This window comes from Camelus dromedarius, chromosome 8 (genome assembly GCF_036321535.1).
Source record: "Camelus dromedarius isolate mCamDro1 chromosome 8, mCamDro1.pat, whole genome shotgun sequence".
NCBI classification, from domain to species: Eukaryota; Metazoa; Chordata; class Mammalia; order Artiodactyla; family Camelidae; genus Camelus; species Camelus dromedarius.
The window spans coordinates 41,317,372-41,336,702 of NC_087443.1; the positions used below are offsets into that span (position 1 = coordinate 41,317,372).

The 19,331-nt window shown below is 35.8% G+C and overlaps 2 protein-coding genes across 23 annotated transcripts in view; both read left to right on the top strand.

Annotated features, from left to right (window-relative positions):
• The window catches only part of ANK3 (ankyrin 3), a 594,595-nt gene that overhangs the window by 568,160 nt on the left and 7,104 nt on the right, over positions 1–19,331 (top strand). For all 22 annotated transcript variants that reach the window (XM_064488140.1, XM_064488143.1, XM_064488142.1 and 19 more), the window contains one exon: positions 12,444–12,534. In XM_064488140.1, coding sequence (XP_064344210.1) covers positions 12,444–12,512 — 69 coding nt within the window. In that variant the 3' untranslated portion in view covers positions 12,513–12,534. The remainder of the gene's footprint in view (positions 1–12,443; positions 12,535–19,331) is intronic.
• On the top strand, positions 4–12,437 carry LOC135321825 (ankyrin-1-like). Its single transcript, XM_064488153.1, has 4 exons — positions 4–1,737; positions 3,838–3,918; positions 10,749–10,832; positions 10,958–12,437. The coding sequence occupies exons 1-4, from the start codon at positions 1,717–1,719 to the stop codon at positions 11,054–11,056; spliced, it is 285 nt and encodes a 94-aa protein (XP_064344223.1). The 5' UTR covers positions 4–1,716; the 3' UTR covers positions 11,057–12,437.

Consider the following 19,331-nt stretch of genomic DNA (forward strand, 5'->3'; position numbering starts at 1 on the left):
ATCTAGGCATCCACTATGCTGTCTCTTAAACTGAAAGTACTGATGCTTCAGTTCTTTTGGTTAATCCTGTAGCACTGGGCCCAGTGTTCCAAATTATAAACATGTAATCGAAAGTTAGAACACCAATGGTGGGGGTAAAGAAAGTACTGAGTAAAACATATGCTATTTAGTCATACCTTCATTCACTGTGAAAAAGGAATAAACATCTTTTTAGCCATTTCTGAGGAGGGAAAAGAATTACCGAGATGTTAAGTAAGTAGCTTAAGGTCCAGTATTAATTGTGTCAGGGATTTAGGTTTCCTGACTCCCAACCCAGTCTTCTTTCTTGAGGAAAAAGTATAAGTATTCTAACCCTTTCTGGTTCTTTTGCGTAATTTAGAGTTTATAGCATGTGACCCATCTAAGAGTTCTACCCTATAAGGTCTGTTGTCTGAAAGTGTGTTTTAAAAGTTGAAGAAACACAGTTCCCAAGCCTAGAATGAGTTGGGTAAACTACTGCTGGTTGAAAGCACTTAAAAATGTAACATTAGAAGTATCATTTTAATAATTTTTATCTCTAAGTTGATAATATTTAATAATGTTAAAACCTTACTGCCATAGAATTATTTGCTTGCTTTTTGTACTTATATGTTTTTGTGGTACCATCTAATACATTTCTTTATTCTTTGAGGTTTACCCATTCTTAGATATTAAAAAAAACTTAACTGAAATTATGACTCACAGCTGGATATAAGAAAATAATCAGCTCTCTTCCATTTTTGTGTCTTTTCATGAACTATGCAATAGACATATATTGAGAGTTGTACATCTTTGGAAATAGTGGCACTTGAAGTTATCCCTAAAACATCTAGTTTTACTTAAGATCTTCTGAAAACAAGTCTTTTTAAAAATGAGTCCGTGATTAATTTGAGGTTTAGAAAAACTGAGTAAACTCCCATTCACTCAGGAGCTAATTATCTGCTTATTAACTAATCATATCCTTTCCTTTTCCCTTCTGCAGGCTATCTTTTGATCACTTTCCTGTTTGTCAGGAGGGAAAGAAAGAGGAAGTAATTCTCAGGCCTTACTTTCATTTCCTTTCTGACAAGTGTTGTTTTGAATATTGATTTCTGCCTTTTAGTTAACTCTTAGTATATTTAAGCAATGTGACAGAATGTTTCCTTTTAAAATGAGCACACAAAATATACGGAGAAGCAATAACATAATGATGTTTTAACTATGAAAATATATTCTGCAAAAGCCTATTAAAAATGGATAGAGACGTTCTGAAATCAAATTACTATGTAAATTTAAGAAAGCATTTCTATGAGTATACATGTGCCAATATATTGGCCATTGGGGAACCACAGGGAAGGCATAAAGAGGGATTGAAAATGAAAGTCTTAACCCTTAATGGAAATACAGCCAAATTCATCAGTAATTGGAAAATGTTTTGAAGATTTCTTACGAATTTGTGCCTTTAGTATTGGTCCCTGGTCCTACTCCAATGCATAAAGCCTTCATGAGCGTAACAATTCACAGAGAAGTTAAAGCTCCCACGAGGTAAGAGCTTGACCTCACAAGAAATCCAAAGGTGTTCAGGACGTATCTTTTGTGGCTCGACCATAGTACAAATAGCAGCCCACTTGGTCTTCTAATGAATGATTTCAGAAAACAGCCCCCTTTTTTTGTCCCCTAAAAAATCAGGTCAAAAGTCCAGGTGCAGCCCTTACACGGATGACTGCCTGCTGTTACAAGGTAAAATTCTGCTATTTTCCACCTCTTCCCATGCAGCAACCCATGGCAAGGAGTACTGAGAAAATTCCACTTGGTCTCCTAGTTACCATCTGTGCCATTTCCTAGAGAATTCTCTAAAAGGAATCCTGATCAAGATTCTAATGCCATCTTCTTTCTACCCTTTACCTTAAAATTGGCAGAGATTCCAGGGAGAAAATAGGAACTGAAACATTAGCCAAATGACCACTTTTTCTTTATGCGAGGGGCTGGTCTCAGATAATTCTTGATAGAATTACAATATAATTGACAACTAGGTTTGTGGTTAGTGTTTGCATTAACATATGTTCTGCTTTTAAATGTCCCGTCCCATCCCGAGTGAAAATCTTTCATCAGTTTGATTCCATGTGCAGAGGGGAGGGTATAGCTCAGTGGTAGAGTGCATGGTTAGCATGCTCAAGGTCCTGGGTTCAATCCCCAGTACCTCCATTAAGAAAAGTAAACAAAAATAAATAAACCTAATTACCTCCACCTACAAAAAAAAATTCAATGTGTGGACAATTCAGATTGAATTTTCTCTTCTGCCTCATCTAATCTGTTAATCCCTGAATGCTGATTAGTAATTCTTTTCTTTCACAATATGAATTCCTGAAATTACCCTTTTCTGCCTTTTTGAGCCATTGTAGGGCCTTTCACAATATTTAGATCATTCTAAGTGTCCTGAATGATCCTTTTCTGAAAAAATTTTAAAGTAATAGGGTACTTAGCAGCCTATATCTTTGTAAGAAGTAAGAAACTCAAAAACTATTTCCTTTTGACACCATGTTATTCAGTAAGATATTTTGTTCAGATGAAATCTCCTACAAAGTTAAGGCTGATATTACTATAGCATTTTAAAATATTTGGTAAGTTTACCTTTGGTGAAAATGGCCTATTTTATTATCTATCTGAATAACATTTCATAAATCAATTTAGCTAACACTTACACCTCCTGTAACAATTTTACTTGATTTTTCCAGTGGACATTAACTATAATTTCTATCTCTGTGACTGTCAGATTTGGGGTAACTCGTAAACTTAGAAAATTAAATACCAGCATTATTTTCTGAATTCACCATTAAAATTTAGAAATAAAATTATTCAGTAAATACTCTTGACCATGACATTTAAGTATAAATTGAAGATAATTTTCCCTTTGAATTACAAACTATTTGTCACTAGGTAGTTTTTCCTTATTGCTTAAAAATTAATATTTTGTGTAATTATTGTATTCCTATCTGTACTGTTATATTCTTGTCTGTGAAATGTTTTTTCTATTCTAATTTCATCAGTTCTTTAAAATAAGACCTCAAGGTTTCACCTATTTTACATTATTCCTTCCTTCATTTGAATAAATTCTTATTGAGTACCAATTATATACTAGGTACCAGTTGTGCTAATAAAAATGTCCCAGCAAATTTGCTGATATAAATTATAAACTTTTCATAAAGTTCAAAATAGCTTTTGATTAAAGTTGTCAAATATGACCAAAATATCATAAAAATCAGAAAATCAGAAATACTACTCTTCTTTCTGTAGATCAAGTGAAACATGGCCTTAACTGTAAGGTTATATACATTCATGTCAAATGTATAATATTCATTTTTAAACTAGCTTTAAATCTATAATATTTCCCAAACTAATAATCAGTAGCATGTAAGTAGTTTCTGATGCCAAAAAGTCTCCATAATTATTATTTTTAATAATTTATCATTTTATTATCTTGATCTTGACTTGCATGTATACTTACACCTATGTATGCACTGCATTTATATACACACATAAGTATATAAATACATATGCAGGTAAAGATCAAGGTAATTTAAATATATATATTGCTTATATATACTTTATATATATTAATACATATATGCCCATATATACATAAATATACAGAGTAATTTCATTTAGAATCCTGCTCAAAATTTTCTTCCACTTAAATTTAAGATTTCTGCAAACATACATCATGATTTTCCTTAAGGGGGAAAGCCAGCAAGTAAAAGTAATTCTTTCTTGATTTCCCTTCTCAGAATGTCTTTTGTTTTAAATGTGATGATAAAATTATACTAAAAATGCATTTATCAGGACTTGAAAGACAGTGATTCAAGCTCAGAGGAAGAACGGAGAGTCACTACCCGAGTTATCCGCCGGCGTTTGATTATAAAGGTATCCCGTAGCCAGATCAGTATGGGGCAGTACTGTATCATTAGACTTCCCTTTCCTGTGGTTTTGAAGATTCAGCATGCTTAATAACTAAATGGCTCTGTATGTTTCTCTGCATATTTGGAAACATAAAAACAACCACAAAAAGGAAAAGCTCACGTTGCATGGTAGTGAGTATTCCATCTTGGCCTAGGTTTGACATGTGGCAGTTGTAATTTTATCTAAGAATTCTTGGCATTTGTCTCCTGCTTTCCATGGAGAAGTGTTATATGTATGAACCAAGATTCTATCTTGGTGAGAGAATAGTTCATATCAAGCAAAATGTTCAATTGAAACCCCAGAGGCTGTAATGAAGTATAAAGTAAGATAAAGAAGAAAGAGTGAAAGAATGAAAACGCTCCCTCCTCAGTCTCAAATTCCTACTGCCTTAAAGTTTTTAAGTGAAAACCAGTTGTTCACGATCAATCAGTTACTAAGCATTTGGAGTTACAGCCTGGCATGGATGTATGTGACATAATGCAAACCAAGCCAAAACTTCTGAAATAATTTTTAACTTGACTAACATACAAAAAAAAAAAAAAAATCAGGCAGTGTAGAGGAAGCAACTCTTACTGGAAGTGAAAAATGTAATTCCGTCCTGTTACAGCACAGTTGAAAACTATAAATAAATCCTGATTTCCCCTACAAAGGCCTTTTGAAGCACTGACCTTATGCATGGGAAGTCCAGCAGAAAGCTTTTTGCAGTCTGCTACTTGCCTTCATTACTCTGTCTTTACAGAGGTCTTTCTTGATGTTAGAATAATTGAGTGCAGAGAATTAGGAAGCCATTTTCATTACACAGGCCTTTGAATGTGGTCCAAATAACATGAGGCTCCTTGTTTGGCAGTTATGAAAAGAAAGGAAGGGAAATATCTATTGAAAACCACTTATCAAACTTACCATCCACTTCCAAAGTGTCAGGAGACCCATCAGAGAGGCAGGGAAGCTGGCTTACATATCCAAAACCTCTTAATCCTGCTGCTTGAATTTTTCATGTAGATCAGATGAAAGAAGAGAAGAAAATCTGCCAAATCTGCTCTAGCAGAGTTTTTGTAAGACTCTGGAAACATTAGAGAAGAAAATAAGTCTTTGTCTAAATCTTAAATTATCCATAAATCAACCTTTAGCTATTCATTAGGTGCTATCCAAAAAAAGTATGAATCACTTCTTTGAAAATTCCACATGGGCAATCCCAATTGTTAGTATATAGCATATCTGCAAGCATTCAACCTGCTATCTATAAAGTCCTTATATCAGTCACCTCCCACACATTTTCTGGGATTATGAGGAAGAAACACTTAATTTGATTTTTCTGAACATGTTAAAGCCATACTCTTTGCTCAGGCTTTGCTATTCCCATAATAATTGTCTTCAAGAGGTATTTTAAAGTGAAACATCTAGAAAAAGCACACCAAACATACTGTCTTATAACCTGCTTTTTATACTTAACATATGACATACTCTTGATGCATCCAAATTCACCTCATTTCTCATTACAGAGAACTTCCTCATTGTCCATTATAGAAGTTGAGTCTCATATATGTGATGGAAGGAAATAAACATAATCCTGCATAAAAAGTGGGAGAGAGGGTAGAGAAGTTTTACTCTGGAGAATACTAAAACAAAACAATAGAAATATTTACTCCCACCCCACCACCCTAGATCAATGAGGGTTATTTTTTTTGGTCTCCTAGAATTCTAGACATAATGTAACATAAAGCATTATCAAGTTAAGCTTTTCAGTAATTTTGTTGGAATGAGTTATTTATATATATTTAAGCTTAACATATAATTAATTATATATAACATTTTTATTAAGAACTTAAGTTTAAAAGACTAAAATACACTGTGATGTTATAGGCTTCATAAAACAGAAGAGACTGTTTTCCCCAAAGCTCCACTTCTTAAAGTCAGTGCAATTTTAGGGAGGTTGAATGGTATCATCAGAGAAACGGGTTTTGTAATTGGGGAGGGCATTGTATAAACAACAGAATCACTTAAACAACCTTTGAGAAATGTCTTGTGTGTGTGACAGAGAAACCAAAATCTAAAGAATAGCTATAATTAAAATGGGAAGCTATAAGTATAACCAGAAAATCTTTGTAAATTATATATATAGAAATCTTTATGGCTAATATTTTTCTGTTCAGATTTTTGGGGCAGTTGAAAAAGATCACACTTCCGGTCCTTTTCCCCTTTATTCCATGCGTTGGTACCTTTCTAATGTAAAAGAGCTTGAGATTGCAGTACTACTATACCATACATGTGACATGGGATCCATCTCTATCAAAATCATAGAATGAGAATGTTAGGACCCAAAAGGGTCATTGAGATTAAAATCACTTCTTTTCCTAGATGACAAAACCAAGGATTGGAGATGAACTGATTTATCCAAAATCACAGTTGAGCAGTAGCAGTTCTCAGACCAAAACCTAATCCCTCACCCTCTAGTAAAGTACCTTCTACCTGCTTTCTCCACAATACTGTATTCTTTCTCTTCCCGAACAAATTAAAAAGGAGTATTTTCCTAGACTAAATTAGGTACTTGGCCAATTTAGACTTTTCCAGTGGCAGAGAAGAAGGCAGCAATGGGCTGACTTTCCAATGCTGGGAATTTGACCTACTTCATGGAGGCTGTCTAACCTTGGACTGAACCAGCATATTTATACTGTTTGCCATAGTAATTCCCCTAGCACTTAGAATCTTAAAGGTAAGAACTATTTGGGGGTTGTTCCATCCTTCCCAGAGATAGCTTTGGCTGGGAAGTATCAACGGAAGCAGTAGGTGTGTTCAGGATTCCATTACCATAAGCCTAGGCAAATCTGTCTTCTTAGCCATTCAATTTGTATAATAAATGGGGTGAAAGTATAATTTTATGATTTTTCTCTTTAATTTCATCTATGGATTCATTCTTTTTTATTTTTTATATTTTTACATTTAATATTTTCAGGTCCTTAAGGAATGAGTCAAGTCAACTAACTCTCCCATTTGTTTTGGGATTTTAAAATTTTATAAGCATGTTCATCTATTTCTATAGTTTGATAATATTACAGTGGTTTAAAATGCTTGGAAGCATTTTAGTAAACTGACCAGTCCGTATGAGCTTGCTTACATTATTTGCTTAGCAAATTCAGTGATTATGAAAGTAAAAACTTTAAACCAACTCATAACAAACTATCGAAGTTTGATAAGATTCAAATAACTGAATTTTTACTATACAGTTCAACTGTGTTTTTATTTCTACTTTTGAGCTTTTTTAATGACTTTGAAAGTAGGAGTTTAGATGTTTGTTTTCCCCCTATCAGGCAATTCAAAAGTACAAAAAGTCCAATCTATCCATTCCATCTCCCAGAGGTAACCATTCTTCACAAGCTTCAGATTGTTTTATATATCTACAGTAGCCAAGACATGGAAACAACCTAACTGTCCATTGACAGAGAACTGGATAAGAAGTTGTGGTATATTTATACAATGGAATACTACTAAGCCATAAAAAAGAATAAAATAATGCTATTTGCAGCAACATGGGTGGACCTGGAGATTGTTATCCTAAGTGAAGTAAGCCAGAAAGAGAAGGAAAAATACTGTATGATATCACTTATATGTGGAATCTAAAAAAAAGAAAAAAAGACGAAAAAGACCAGTGAACTTACGTACAAAACAGAAACAGACTCACAGACATAGAAAACAAACTTAGGGTTACTGGGGGGGAAAAGGGTGGGAAGGGATAAACTGTGAGTTCGAGATTTGCAGATACTAACTACTATATATAAAACAGATAAACAAGTTTCTCCTGTATGGCACAGGGAACTATATTCAATATCTTATATTAACTTAAAATGAAAACGAATATATATATATGTTCATGTATGACTGGGACATTTCTGTACACCAGAAATTGACACAACATTGTAAACTGACTATACTTCAATTTAAAAAGAGGTTGTTTTATATATCAACATATCAATATATATCAATATGTACGTGTATATAAAATATACATACATACATACATCCCCAGCAAGTGAGTTTCTCAGAATACAAAAATGGGTTATACTATATATTATTGCTTAGTAACTTGCCAAGTTTACACACATTTTTTTTCATCCCATGTTTTGGAAAGTTCGTTTTAATGTGTACATCAAAGTAAATTGGTAATTTCATGTTGTTATTATTTCATTTTATTCAAGGAGAGAGGGATAAAAATTATAAAATGCAGCACTTCCCAGCCAGGGTCCAAAGGAAAGTACAGTTAGTCTTCATTAAGGTGGCCACCGGGGATGATACTGTGATACCATAGGGGCTGTAATTTTCCTTTGAAATAGGAAAGAAAAAAAGTGGGGGAAGGTGTTGCCAAAAATGTCATCAACAAGACTAGGGGCAAATTTTATTTACTTAGAAGTACAAATGTTTTCAAGAACTTTAATGAGAGAAAATAATCTCTAATTACTTTCTAAAGTGAGGCCCCAAAGACCTCTCTTTGGTAACTTCTGGTCTCTAATGTGTATGACAGAATTAAAGATGGATGAATTTTTTTTAATGCCTTACTATCTTTCCTATCTAATCCATTCCCCCAATTTAGTGAGTTTCTACATAATCATACAGCTTATCTTGGCTTTATTAAAGAACTGGTTGACTATATTTAATGCCTCCTTAAGATTAAGTATCCTTACCTTTAATTATACATAAACAGTATAAATTTTCAGTAGGAAACAATGAAATGCCACTATACCACAGCAGATCTCAACAAACCTATATGGCTTGTTATTTCTAAATAGGGCTTTGCTTTTTTCCTAAGGCTATTAATACAAATCAATACACTTAAATGTATTCACTATGCTTATAAATATACCTACTTCACATTTCTTTCAGAGATGGTCTGAAAATTAACTGGCATCTTGCCCCACCAAAGGGTCAATTTATAACATATCCAATAGGATACGACTTTAATGGATTTTCTTGGGGCCCTTGAATTGTCTTAATATTCAAACAGCTGGACATGTCCAAGAGTTAGCTCAAACATATTTCACTTATTCATGTTTAAACTATAGTAAAACCTTTCATGACCTTTTTTTGGCTTTTCTGCTGTCTTTATGTCCTTATTTTTAAAACAAAGTGAAATTATGTTTTTTTTCCAAATAAATAAAACCAACCCCAGAAAACATAAATAATACTCCCCCAAGAACTTATTGCAGATTTTAGTGGATTTGGGCAGGAGACCTCCACATTTTTACAATTTCCTTCCCTCTCTTAACTCTGCTAACTGAAACTAATCATAAGCAAAATTCAAGGTGAACTCAACAAACATGAGCAGCAAGAAACATCTTGTTTTATTTTCATCCCACCTCTATAGCACAGGGAGGTAAAATGAGTCAAATGTTCCACCCATGACCTAACAGCCCACAATCTATAAAAATACAAAGTCACATTGTAAAAAGAAAAAAGAATGAAAACAGAATTTTGTTAGCAAAGCAAGGTAGTGTTTTAGTCTTTAAGCCAGAACTGCCTTTCTACTAGCTGTGACCTGAAACAATCACAGAATTTTCTCACCACTTGCTGGCGCTGACAACGTGAACAGGGCTACTGCCTTTCCTACGGCAGTAACACTGAAAGATAGAGTCCTGGCTCTCCCAGAAATGCAGCTGTTCTTCATGTTCTGCTCTTTGTCCTCAAAACAAAACAAAACAAAACCCAAACCCCACAGGTGTGCAATAACTACATTACACTTCACCATAGCATTATCCAGGTCACTCTTCGACAAGAAGTCTGACTAACAAGTCAGTAGGTGTCTAGAATGGGTCCGTACTTAAGATGTTTGTTCCCCAAAACTGTAAGTGGGACTAAGCTAAAGTTGATACCAGTGAAGAAGGTAACGTATTACAAATGCAGTCCTACTTTTGCTCTTCAAGTGATTTTTCTTAGTATACAATCATAGATATTAGACATTAAGGAGCCATCTAAACCTACTGTGCTGCCTACAAGGAGGAAAATTTAAGGCCACCTTGGCAAGTTCAGAATTTTCCACTTTTCTAACTCACCACAGGAAGATCTTTGGCAGTTTCCCCTCCTAAATCAGATAGCAGTCACTAATTAAAAGATGTCATCTTACATTCCTTTAGTAATTAATCAGTCATCACATAAGACTACTTCACTTGAAGATAATATTCTGAAACCGTGTACTTCATCAGACAGTTATGTATTTTAAATCTTATGAAAGTCTCAGTGTAAAAAAAAATTTTCTCTGTACCTTGAAGTATTCTCATAATGTTTCAAAAATGTATATATTATACTTAGTAAAGGAATTTTTAAATAAAACAGAAGGTGATAAATATAAAAAGATAATAAATATAATAATAACTAAGATGTCTTAATTCAAATTAGACAAAATGAAATCTATCGAAGTGAGAGATATGGTAGGACTAGTGGAAGAAACATTACAAAAGTGAAATGATCTAATTAGGGCTCTAATCATTGGCTAAATCTTTTTTCAACAAATGAAACCTTTTTGTTTGTATATCAATGTATAACTGCATTCTCTAATTATATATTTTCAAATTCTTTCTTGGAGTTTGTTGCTAACCATCTTTCTGTACGTACTTGAGGTTTAATGCTTTGGATGTTGTTGACTGCTAAATAACCATCAGTGGAGTCAGCCTTTTCCCCCTTGCCCTGGAATAGCAAGTAGAATTTACACCTTCTTTTCTAAAATTCCAAAGAGCATGTGTGTGGTGTATGGAGTGGTGTGGCGATCTATCCATCTAGTAGGTTGCTAATCTCTATGCCACATCCTTTAGGGAGAGGAAGCAAAAAACATTCCTGGTGAATCTGTCACAGAAGAACAGTTTACTGATGAAGAAGGCAATCTCATCACCAGAAAAGTAATCATCACTGGGATTTTATGCTTCTCTTGGGGTTTAGATTTTCTGCTATTTGTTTGCTGTAGTGTCACCTCTTGAAATAGAAAAAAAGAAAAATCTCTACTTTTCACTATTGCTTCCTACAGATCACTCGGAAAGTCTTAAGACGAATTGTTATCCCACAAGAGAGAAAACATGATGATGTGGTAATGGAGAGGGACTGTCAAAAAGAAAGTAGAGGATAAAAGCTTTGTGAACTCTCTAGAATACGCTCCTAACAGGCTGGCATCTGCAGTGTGGCAGCTGGAAGCAATTGCTGCTTTTGACATCTTGTGCATTTGATCCGAGTCAAAGAAAAAGACTTTTTCTCCTAACATTCTTTAACATTATATACTTTTACCATCTTTAGAGTTTCCACAGAGATCATTTCATGTATGGAGGTTAGAAAGTGCTGGTTTGAGCATGGGAGAGAAAATAAAACCCCTCTGTTACCACCAAACCCCTCGGCACTGCCCCACCCCACCCCCGGCCAGTGCTTTTCCTGCAGCCCAGTCCCTGCCTGGGACACGGATGGAGAGCACTTGTTTCCAGTAAATGCACAGTGTTTAATCAAAAGATAGGATGACACAAAGCTCAATTCGTGATCCTTACATCAAATCTATATGTTTTCTCTTTCTGATATATCCTGCAGGGAAATAGGAATTCCCCCATCTTAACCTGAAGAGGGTTTTCCTCTTTGGGTTAATAACAGCCCATTTCCAATGTGCCAGTTAAAGAACCAAACGCATCACTTAGCAGTGTAACTAGGCAAATGAATCTATATCTCCCAGAGAAATCATAGCTGGTTATTTTTCATTTCTTTCCTTCTCTCAGAACTTTTCCCATTTCATTAAGAAATTAGAAACTTCAATAGCTTGTATTCACATAAGAAAAAAGTAAACTGAAAATTTCTCAGAAGGACTAAATCAGAAAATTGGAAAGGCTGCTGTTTCTTCCATTATAAACAGGGTAAAAGAAGATATTTGGGCAACCACTTTGCTCTCAGAGCAGTGTGTCCTTGGTGCTCAGTGAAGGGGGGGTCTTGTTTTATGAAAGGTGGATGCCTGCTTGATCTGGAGTAAGAGGAGGGGGTTGGTAATTCCACAAATTAAAAAAGAAAAAGTCTCTCAGCTCAACAGCCTTTCCATGGTGTTTAGTTCGTGATTAGTGCTTTACTGAGAAATTGCAGTCTCGTTGCAACAGGGTACTTAACATTCTGCTGGCTTAAAAAGGCATATATTATAACTTACTAATATTTTTTATAATTGGGGTATGAGTACCTTGAGAGCTTTAGTGATTATTTCTAGCTTGCAGGAAAGAGGCTGTTCAGTTGTGTGATGTATCACTAACCTACTGAATTGCTGTGAAGTACAGTAATGCTGCATTTGTCCTGACAGGTGCTCTCCAGCTTGCTGTGATGACGCTAAGCTGGCAGTTAAGGCAAAGAGACTGTATTTCCGGACTTGAAGTGACCAAGTGCTTTATCCTGTGTTTCACTTATCCTAATCCAGCCTCAAGAGACCAGAATGGAAACTTCTTTTTAACTAAAACTCTTTTCACTATGAGATCTTAATGTGTACATTCCTTTTAAAGCAGGGAGAAGGTTATAAGGTGAAGACAAAGAAAGAAATCCGGCACGTGGAAAAGAAGAGCCACTCGTAACAGCAGATGGTCAGTCAAGGTGGTAAGTGTGCTCAAATCAACAGTAGGCCCCAACTTCCTGTAAAACTTCTAATTTCACCAAATAAGTGATTCCATTCTTCCTCCTTCCTCTCTTTTTCACTGAATTGCATATCCAATATGAATAGCCAGTATGAAGTTGTTGGAGTTATTTTTATGTTTATGTATGCACACTTACACACACTAAGCCTAGGAACTCCAGCTCACAGTCCATAAACTTGCCCCTCACAAATTAGTCAGGAATTTAAACGTAAATGATGTTTGCAGAAGCAAATGTAAATAGTGATTTCTGAGTCTCCTCTAAGGCGGAAGGCTCAGTATGAAATGCAGTAGCATTATTTGATCTAACAGGAAGACTATTTGGCAAAAAACAGTTCATGCAGAAGTACTCAGAGATCTGTACTGATCCGGCTTTTCACCGTTTTAGCAGAACAGCATCTAAGAATACAATTTTGGTTGAAAAATAGTGGTTGCCAAGTTTAAATGAAGTGAAATCCCTACCTACTACTTCATATATTTTGTATAAACCAAAGCAAATTAAATAGGTTAACAGTACTACCATGTTTTATAGGTTAAAATGTTTAGCGAGCTTTGTTTAAAACTGTCTGAACTTCTGTTCATAGAGAAGGTTATTTTCCTTTAACATTGTTTTCTGAACTTTATTTTGTCCTATTTCTTTCTGCATAGCTCTAATTAGACAACCCATTGGGGTGAAAAAGCAGACAGAGCTTTGAAAAGTTCTAAGTCTGTGAGAGAAAGCAGGCGCATTTCTTTAGGGCTGTTCACCAACAGTTCTCTTAACCCCACTGGTCAAAGTAACAAAGAGCAAACAGACCCTACCTTTCTATGTGAGGTGACTGTAAGTAAGGCCCAAATAACTTCTTAATCCCTCTTCCCCAGAAAAAAAACTTATTGTTTGTTTGTTTATTCACTTAAAGATTTATTGCACTTCCTCTCTGTGAGGCTTTGTGCACAGGCACTGCGAAATCATTGGTAAACAACACTAGCCAGGTACTTGCCCTCACTGAGCTTACGTTTTGGAGATTTAATGGTAGTTCATCACATCAGTATTTAACGGCATTGAGAAAACTAAGAATTGTAGAGTACTCTGGAAATTACATTAGTTGTTATACATACCCTTCTGGTGTTTCAGGTGTACTTTTCATTTAATTCTCACAGCCAACCCTCTTGGTCATCCCCATTTAAAAGGCCCAGAATTACCCAAAGTCATCTAAATAAAAAGTGGCAGAAATAGGATACAAACCCTAACAGGCTGCCTCCAGAGCCCACACTGTCATGCAGGTTAACAAGATTTGACCTCGGTCTGAGATGACAGGGAAGGTTTGCTTGAGAAAATGATGCTTGAGCTGAATTTTAAAGGATCAACAGGACTCAGCTGGGTGAAGGACAGGAAATATGATGGTGTCTGCAGTGGCCTTTGAGGCACAGGCAATAGCATTCTGCAGAGGCCAGAAGCGAAAAGAAGTAAGAAAGGAGGAACTGTGAGAACAGGTCAGTGTAGCTGGCAGAAGAGTTTTGCCACTGTATCTGGAGAGGTAGAATAGATCAGATTATTCAGATATAGACAACTCATACAACTTAATAACAAAAAAACAAATAACAATCCAAAAATGGGCAGAAGACCTAAATAAGCAATTCTCCAATGAAGACATACAAATGGCCAATAAACACATGCAAAAATGCTCAATATTGCTAATTATTGGAGAAATGCAAATCAAAACTATAATGAGGTATCACCTCACACCAGTCAGAGTGGCCATCATTCAAAAGTCCATGGAGAATAAATGATGGAGAGGGTGTGGAGAAAAGGGAACCCTCTTATAGTACTGCTGGTGGGAATGTAGTTCAGTTCAGCCATTATGGAAAACAGTATGGAGATTCCTCAAAAGACTAAAAATAGTTACCATATGATCCAGCAATCCACTCCTGGGCATATATCCAGAGGGAACTTTAATTCAAAAAGACAATGCACCCCAGTGTTCACAGCAGCACTATTTACAATAGCCAAGACATGGAAACAACCTAAATATCCATTGACAGGACTGGATAAAGAAGTTGTGGTGTGTCTATACAATGGAATACTACTCAGCCATAAAAAATAATAAAATAATGCCATTTGCAGCAACATGGATGGACCTAGAGATCATCATTCTTAAGTGAAGTAAGCCAGAAAGAGAAAGAACAATACCATATGATATCACTTATATGTGGAATCATTAAAAAAAAAAAAAAGGACACTATGAACTCACCTACAAAACAGAAACAGACTCAGACTTAGTAAACAATCTTATGGTTACCAGGGAAAGCAGGTAGGAAGGGATAAATTTGGGAGTTTGAGATTTACAAATGTTAGCCACTCTATATAGAAATAATTTTTTAAAAAAGTTTCTTCTGTGTAGCACAGGGAACTATGTTCAATATCTTATAATAATCTTTAATGAAAAAAATATGAAAATGAATATATGTATGTATATGTATGACCGGGACATTGTACTGTACACCAGAAATTGACATACTGTAATTGACTGTACTTCAATAGGAAAAAAAAAAAAAAAGGTCAGATTATTCAGGCCCCATAGGCCTCATTACACTAAGTTTCTGTTCTGCATCACTTGCTGTAGCTGCAGGGCACAGAATGAACTGGAGGTGGCAGTAACAGGTGAGCGGAAATCCTGTTAAACTATTGCAGATGCTGGCTTGGGCAGTGAGGATGGTAAGAGATAGGTTGAATCAAGAGACAGCAACATGACTTGCTTTTTATCAGATGACAAGGATAAGAGATGAGAAAATTAAGGATGACATCAGTGAGGCAATATCTAGAATGTTCCCACCCATTATGCATGTCTTATAGCTAAACCTGGTGAAAGATATATATATAGAGAGAGAGTTTTTAAATTGAGGTGTAGTTGATTTACAATATTCTATTAGTTTCAAGTGTACAATATAGTAATTCAAATTTTTTATAGATTATACTCCATTTAAAGTTTTTATAAAATATTGGCTGTATTACTCTCTGCTATACAATATATCCTTGTAGCTTTTTTATTTTCTATATAGTACTTTGTACCTCTTGATCCCATACTTTTTTGATTACTGTAGTTTTGTAATATTAGTCTGAAGTCAGGGAACATGATACCTCTAGCTTAGTTCTTCTTTCTCAAGATTGCTTTGGCTATACAGCAGTTTAATAAAACATTAAGCATGAGTTTACAGTCTTGAATTGTTCTGCTTAAGAAATTCTAAGTGATAAATGAAACTAGAAGAGAGTTCAGACAGGTTTAGTATGCCCTTAAAAGTTTAGCAACTTGTTCATAGACTCAGACCCCAGGTGGGAAACTAAAAAGGTCACCCACAACAGCTGAGCCATTTTTCTATAGTAACAGGTACCTAATATCTATGAATAAATGACACCAAAAATATATGACAGTGCTATACTTCCAGGGTCCTTTAGAGTGAATTAATACAGAAATGATTTGGTCACTAAATGTACAAGAGACTTGAAAATGATAAATAATCCACCCTGTAAAGCAGTTGGCAGGGCCTTGGCTCACTTGCTACACCACTCAGAAGGAGAGAGATGCTTGCTAGGAGAATTCATATGAATGTGAAACTAGCTTCAGCATATAGCAAACTGAATGTGTCAGATGGAAAGAATGGTGATCTGACTGCAAGCCTCATTTTACTCTCCAGTATGGTATTTACCTTCCGTAAGTGAACTTAGGAAATGAGTCCAAGAATACTGCCTGGGATTCCAGGACACGGAATGTGTGCTCTGGAAAAATCAATTTGCAAATATATTGGAGAGTTTTTTTACAGCCCTGTTGGCTGTCTTTTTTTTAAACAACAAACTAAGCATGTGGAATGCAGCCAAATTTCACTGAGTCTCAGATGACATCAAAAGTTTTATTCCCCATTTTATAACCAGTTGAATTTTAAGCTATCTGAACCCTACACCTGCTTTTCTTTAATACTGAGTCACAGCTATCTTATTTTTAATGTGAAGGAAAAGCCAATGGCTTAAAATAAGTATAAATATTTGTATATAACATATAGTGATTTTTAGTCTATAAAGTGCTTTTACATTTTTGTCTTATTTAATCCTTCAAATAAGCCTCGAGGAAGATCAGACCAATTTTGCCTGCCACCTTTTACAGATGAGGATACTGAAGTTCAGAGAGGTCAGATGGCATTTTTTCCTCACACAGCTATGATTGGTAGAGCTAGGACTTGAACTCAAGATTATCGATACTTCACCTGGTGCCCTATTCCACTGAGCTGTCTTTCTAAAATAATTTATGAGTAATAATAATAGTCATAGTCTATCCAAGATCACTATATGCCAGGCATCAGGTAAGATCATTACATACATTACCTCATATAGTTCCCAAAACAATGCTGTAAGTTAAGTACTACTATTTCCTTTTTTTTTTTTTTAATAAACGAGGGACTGAAGTTTAGAAGAGTTAAATGACTTACCCAAGGTCTTGTAACTGATGAGCATAAGAATAAAAAATGTGAACTTATCCAGAGCCTAGCTCTTAACTATTACTCTTATTAATATTTACATAGTATTTGATGATTATTAGAAACCTAAAAGCAAATCTGAATCAAATACATGTACAAACACACTCTGTCGTAAGTTGCTTCATACAACACAGTGAAGATACAGTTTTTATTTTTTAAACAAAGCAAAACTTCCCTTTTAAGGTAGCCATAATCTCCAAATGTTTACTTCAGAAACACCACTAGAGAGCTGATTAGTGAGGTTATGGCAAGGGAAGGTCCCCAGTTACATGCTGTAAAAGACTGCAGAACAGCTGCATTTTAAACCTCTTTCAGGGAAATGCTCAGATCTCACAACCACATGGAAGCCAGAAGCAGCAACAGCACCCATGCTTGCCAGAGGCAACCCTTTACCCAAGGCCAAAGAGTTGACTCATCTCATTTACTCCTTTACAAAGTATTCAACCGCCTACCTGGTTTAGAGTGAAAAGCCTAGATAGACAATGGCAAGTAAAACCTCCACGGTCCCTGCCCTTTTTGATCAATCAGTGTCCAATGGGGAAGGAGATGGGACATACGTTGTTTAAGAGCTTAAAATACAAAGTCAAAGATCCAATGAAAGAATAATGTGGGAACATATTTAGACTTGTGGGCTGGGGACAGTCTCTCTAAAGTCATGACATTATGCTAAGATCTCACAGGTGGCGCCAACCATGAAAAGAATGGGGAAAAGGAGAAGAGGACTCCAAGCAAAGGAAGGGTACAACATGTGCAAAGGGCCTTGAGGCGGTAAAAGGCCTAACACATTTGGGGAAATGAAAGATCAGCACACCAGAGCCTGAGCCTGATGAGCTGGTGGCGGGTAAGGCAGGCACATGATGAAGTGAGAAATGCATCCTCATGGGCCAGAATAGAGTTTGGATTTCATTGTAAAAGAATTTGAAGCCTTTGAAGGATTTTAAGCAAGAGCCCAACTTTTTTTTTTTTTTTTTTTTTTGAAGCACACCAGCTAGGTACAGAAGGATTGGAAGGATAACAAGAGTAAACTGAAGGTGATGAGCTGGGAGGTTACTGCTGTATGTAGCCCAACTAAGCCACAGTGGTGGCTGGGCTAGGACCTGGGCAGTAGTTTTAGGAAAGCCAACAGCATTGGATGGATTCACTTGGAGGAGAAGGTCTGAGTCAAGAATGATGGTCAGGCTTCAGGCTTGAGCAAGTGGGTGGTGGAGAAAGGAACAGAATGGGTTTTAAGAAAAGTATCAGTCAAGCTCTTGTTGATAGACAAGTCTGGAGCTCTGAGGAAAGGATGAGGCCGGGCATATAAAAAATGTAAGAGTGATCACTAAAGGGGTGCATACTGAATACCAGAGAAAGGGAACACCACAGAACAGACTTGATTACCTAGGGAGCAAGAGAAAATGAGCAAACAAGAGGCTCAGGATTGAGCCCCCAGGGAACAGCATTTTGAGGAGGCACAGAGCTCTGACCTCTTCCTTCCTGGAGATCCCCCAGCTATTCTCTAATCTAAAACTTCCTACATATTCATCCTCAGCCCTCTAGTGTATTTGTTTGGTTTTACCTCAAAATATTTTAATCCATGCTGTTTAATATCAGTGGATGAAAAAAATTCCCATAATATAATATAGATTAGCTGATAAGCCTTTGTAAATAAGTGACCAAGCACAGTTGGAGCCCCCTTACTTCTAGTTTGTGACACCTCCTGTGTAGGTGGTACGGGGAGTCCAATGTTCCAAACATTTTCCTAAGTGGACTTGGAGGGCATTATGCTAAGTGAATTAAGTCAGACAGAGAAAGACAAATACTGTGTGATATTACTTACATGTGGAATCAAAAAAATACAATTAGTGAATATTAAAAAAAGAAGGAAACTCACAGATATAGAGAACAAACTTAGTGGTTATCAGTGGGGAAGGGGCGAGGGACAATACAGTGGTGGGGGAGCGAGAAGCACAAACTACTGGGTGTCAGATAGACTCAAGGATGTACTGTACAAAATGGGGAAAATAGCCACTGTTTTGTAATAACTAAATGGAAAGCAACCTTTAAAAATTGTACAAAAAAGAAAAGAAAAAAAAAAGACATTATCCAAAGCATGTGCCATTCATTTGAGAGCATGTAACTTTACAGTCTAGGCCAAGAGGGCTAGATCATAAGTAACACAAATCAAATATATCACTATAATAAACAATATAAACAAAATGCTAGGAGAATCCACTGGAAGATGAAATAAACTCCAACACAGTAGATCTTGCAAAC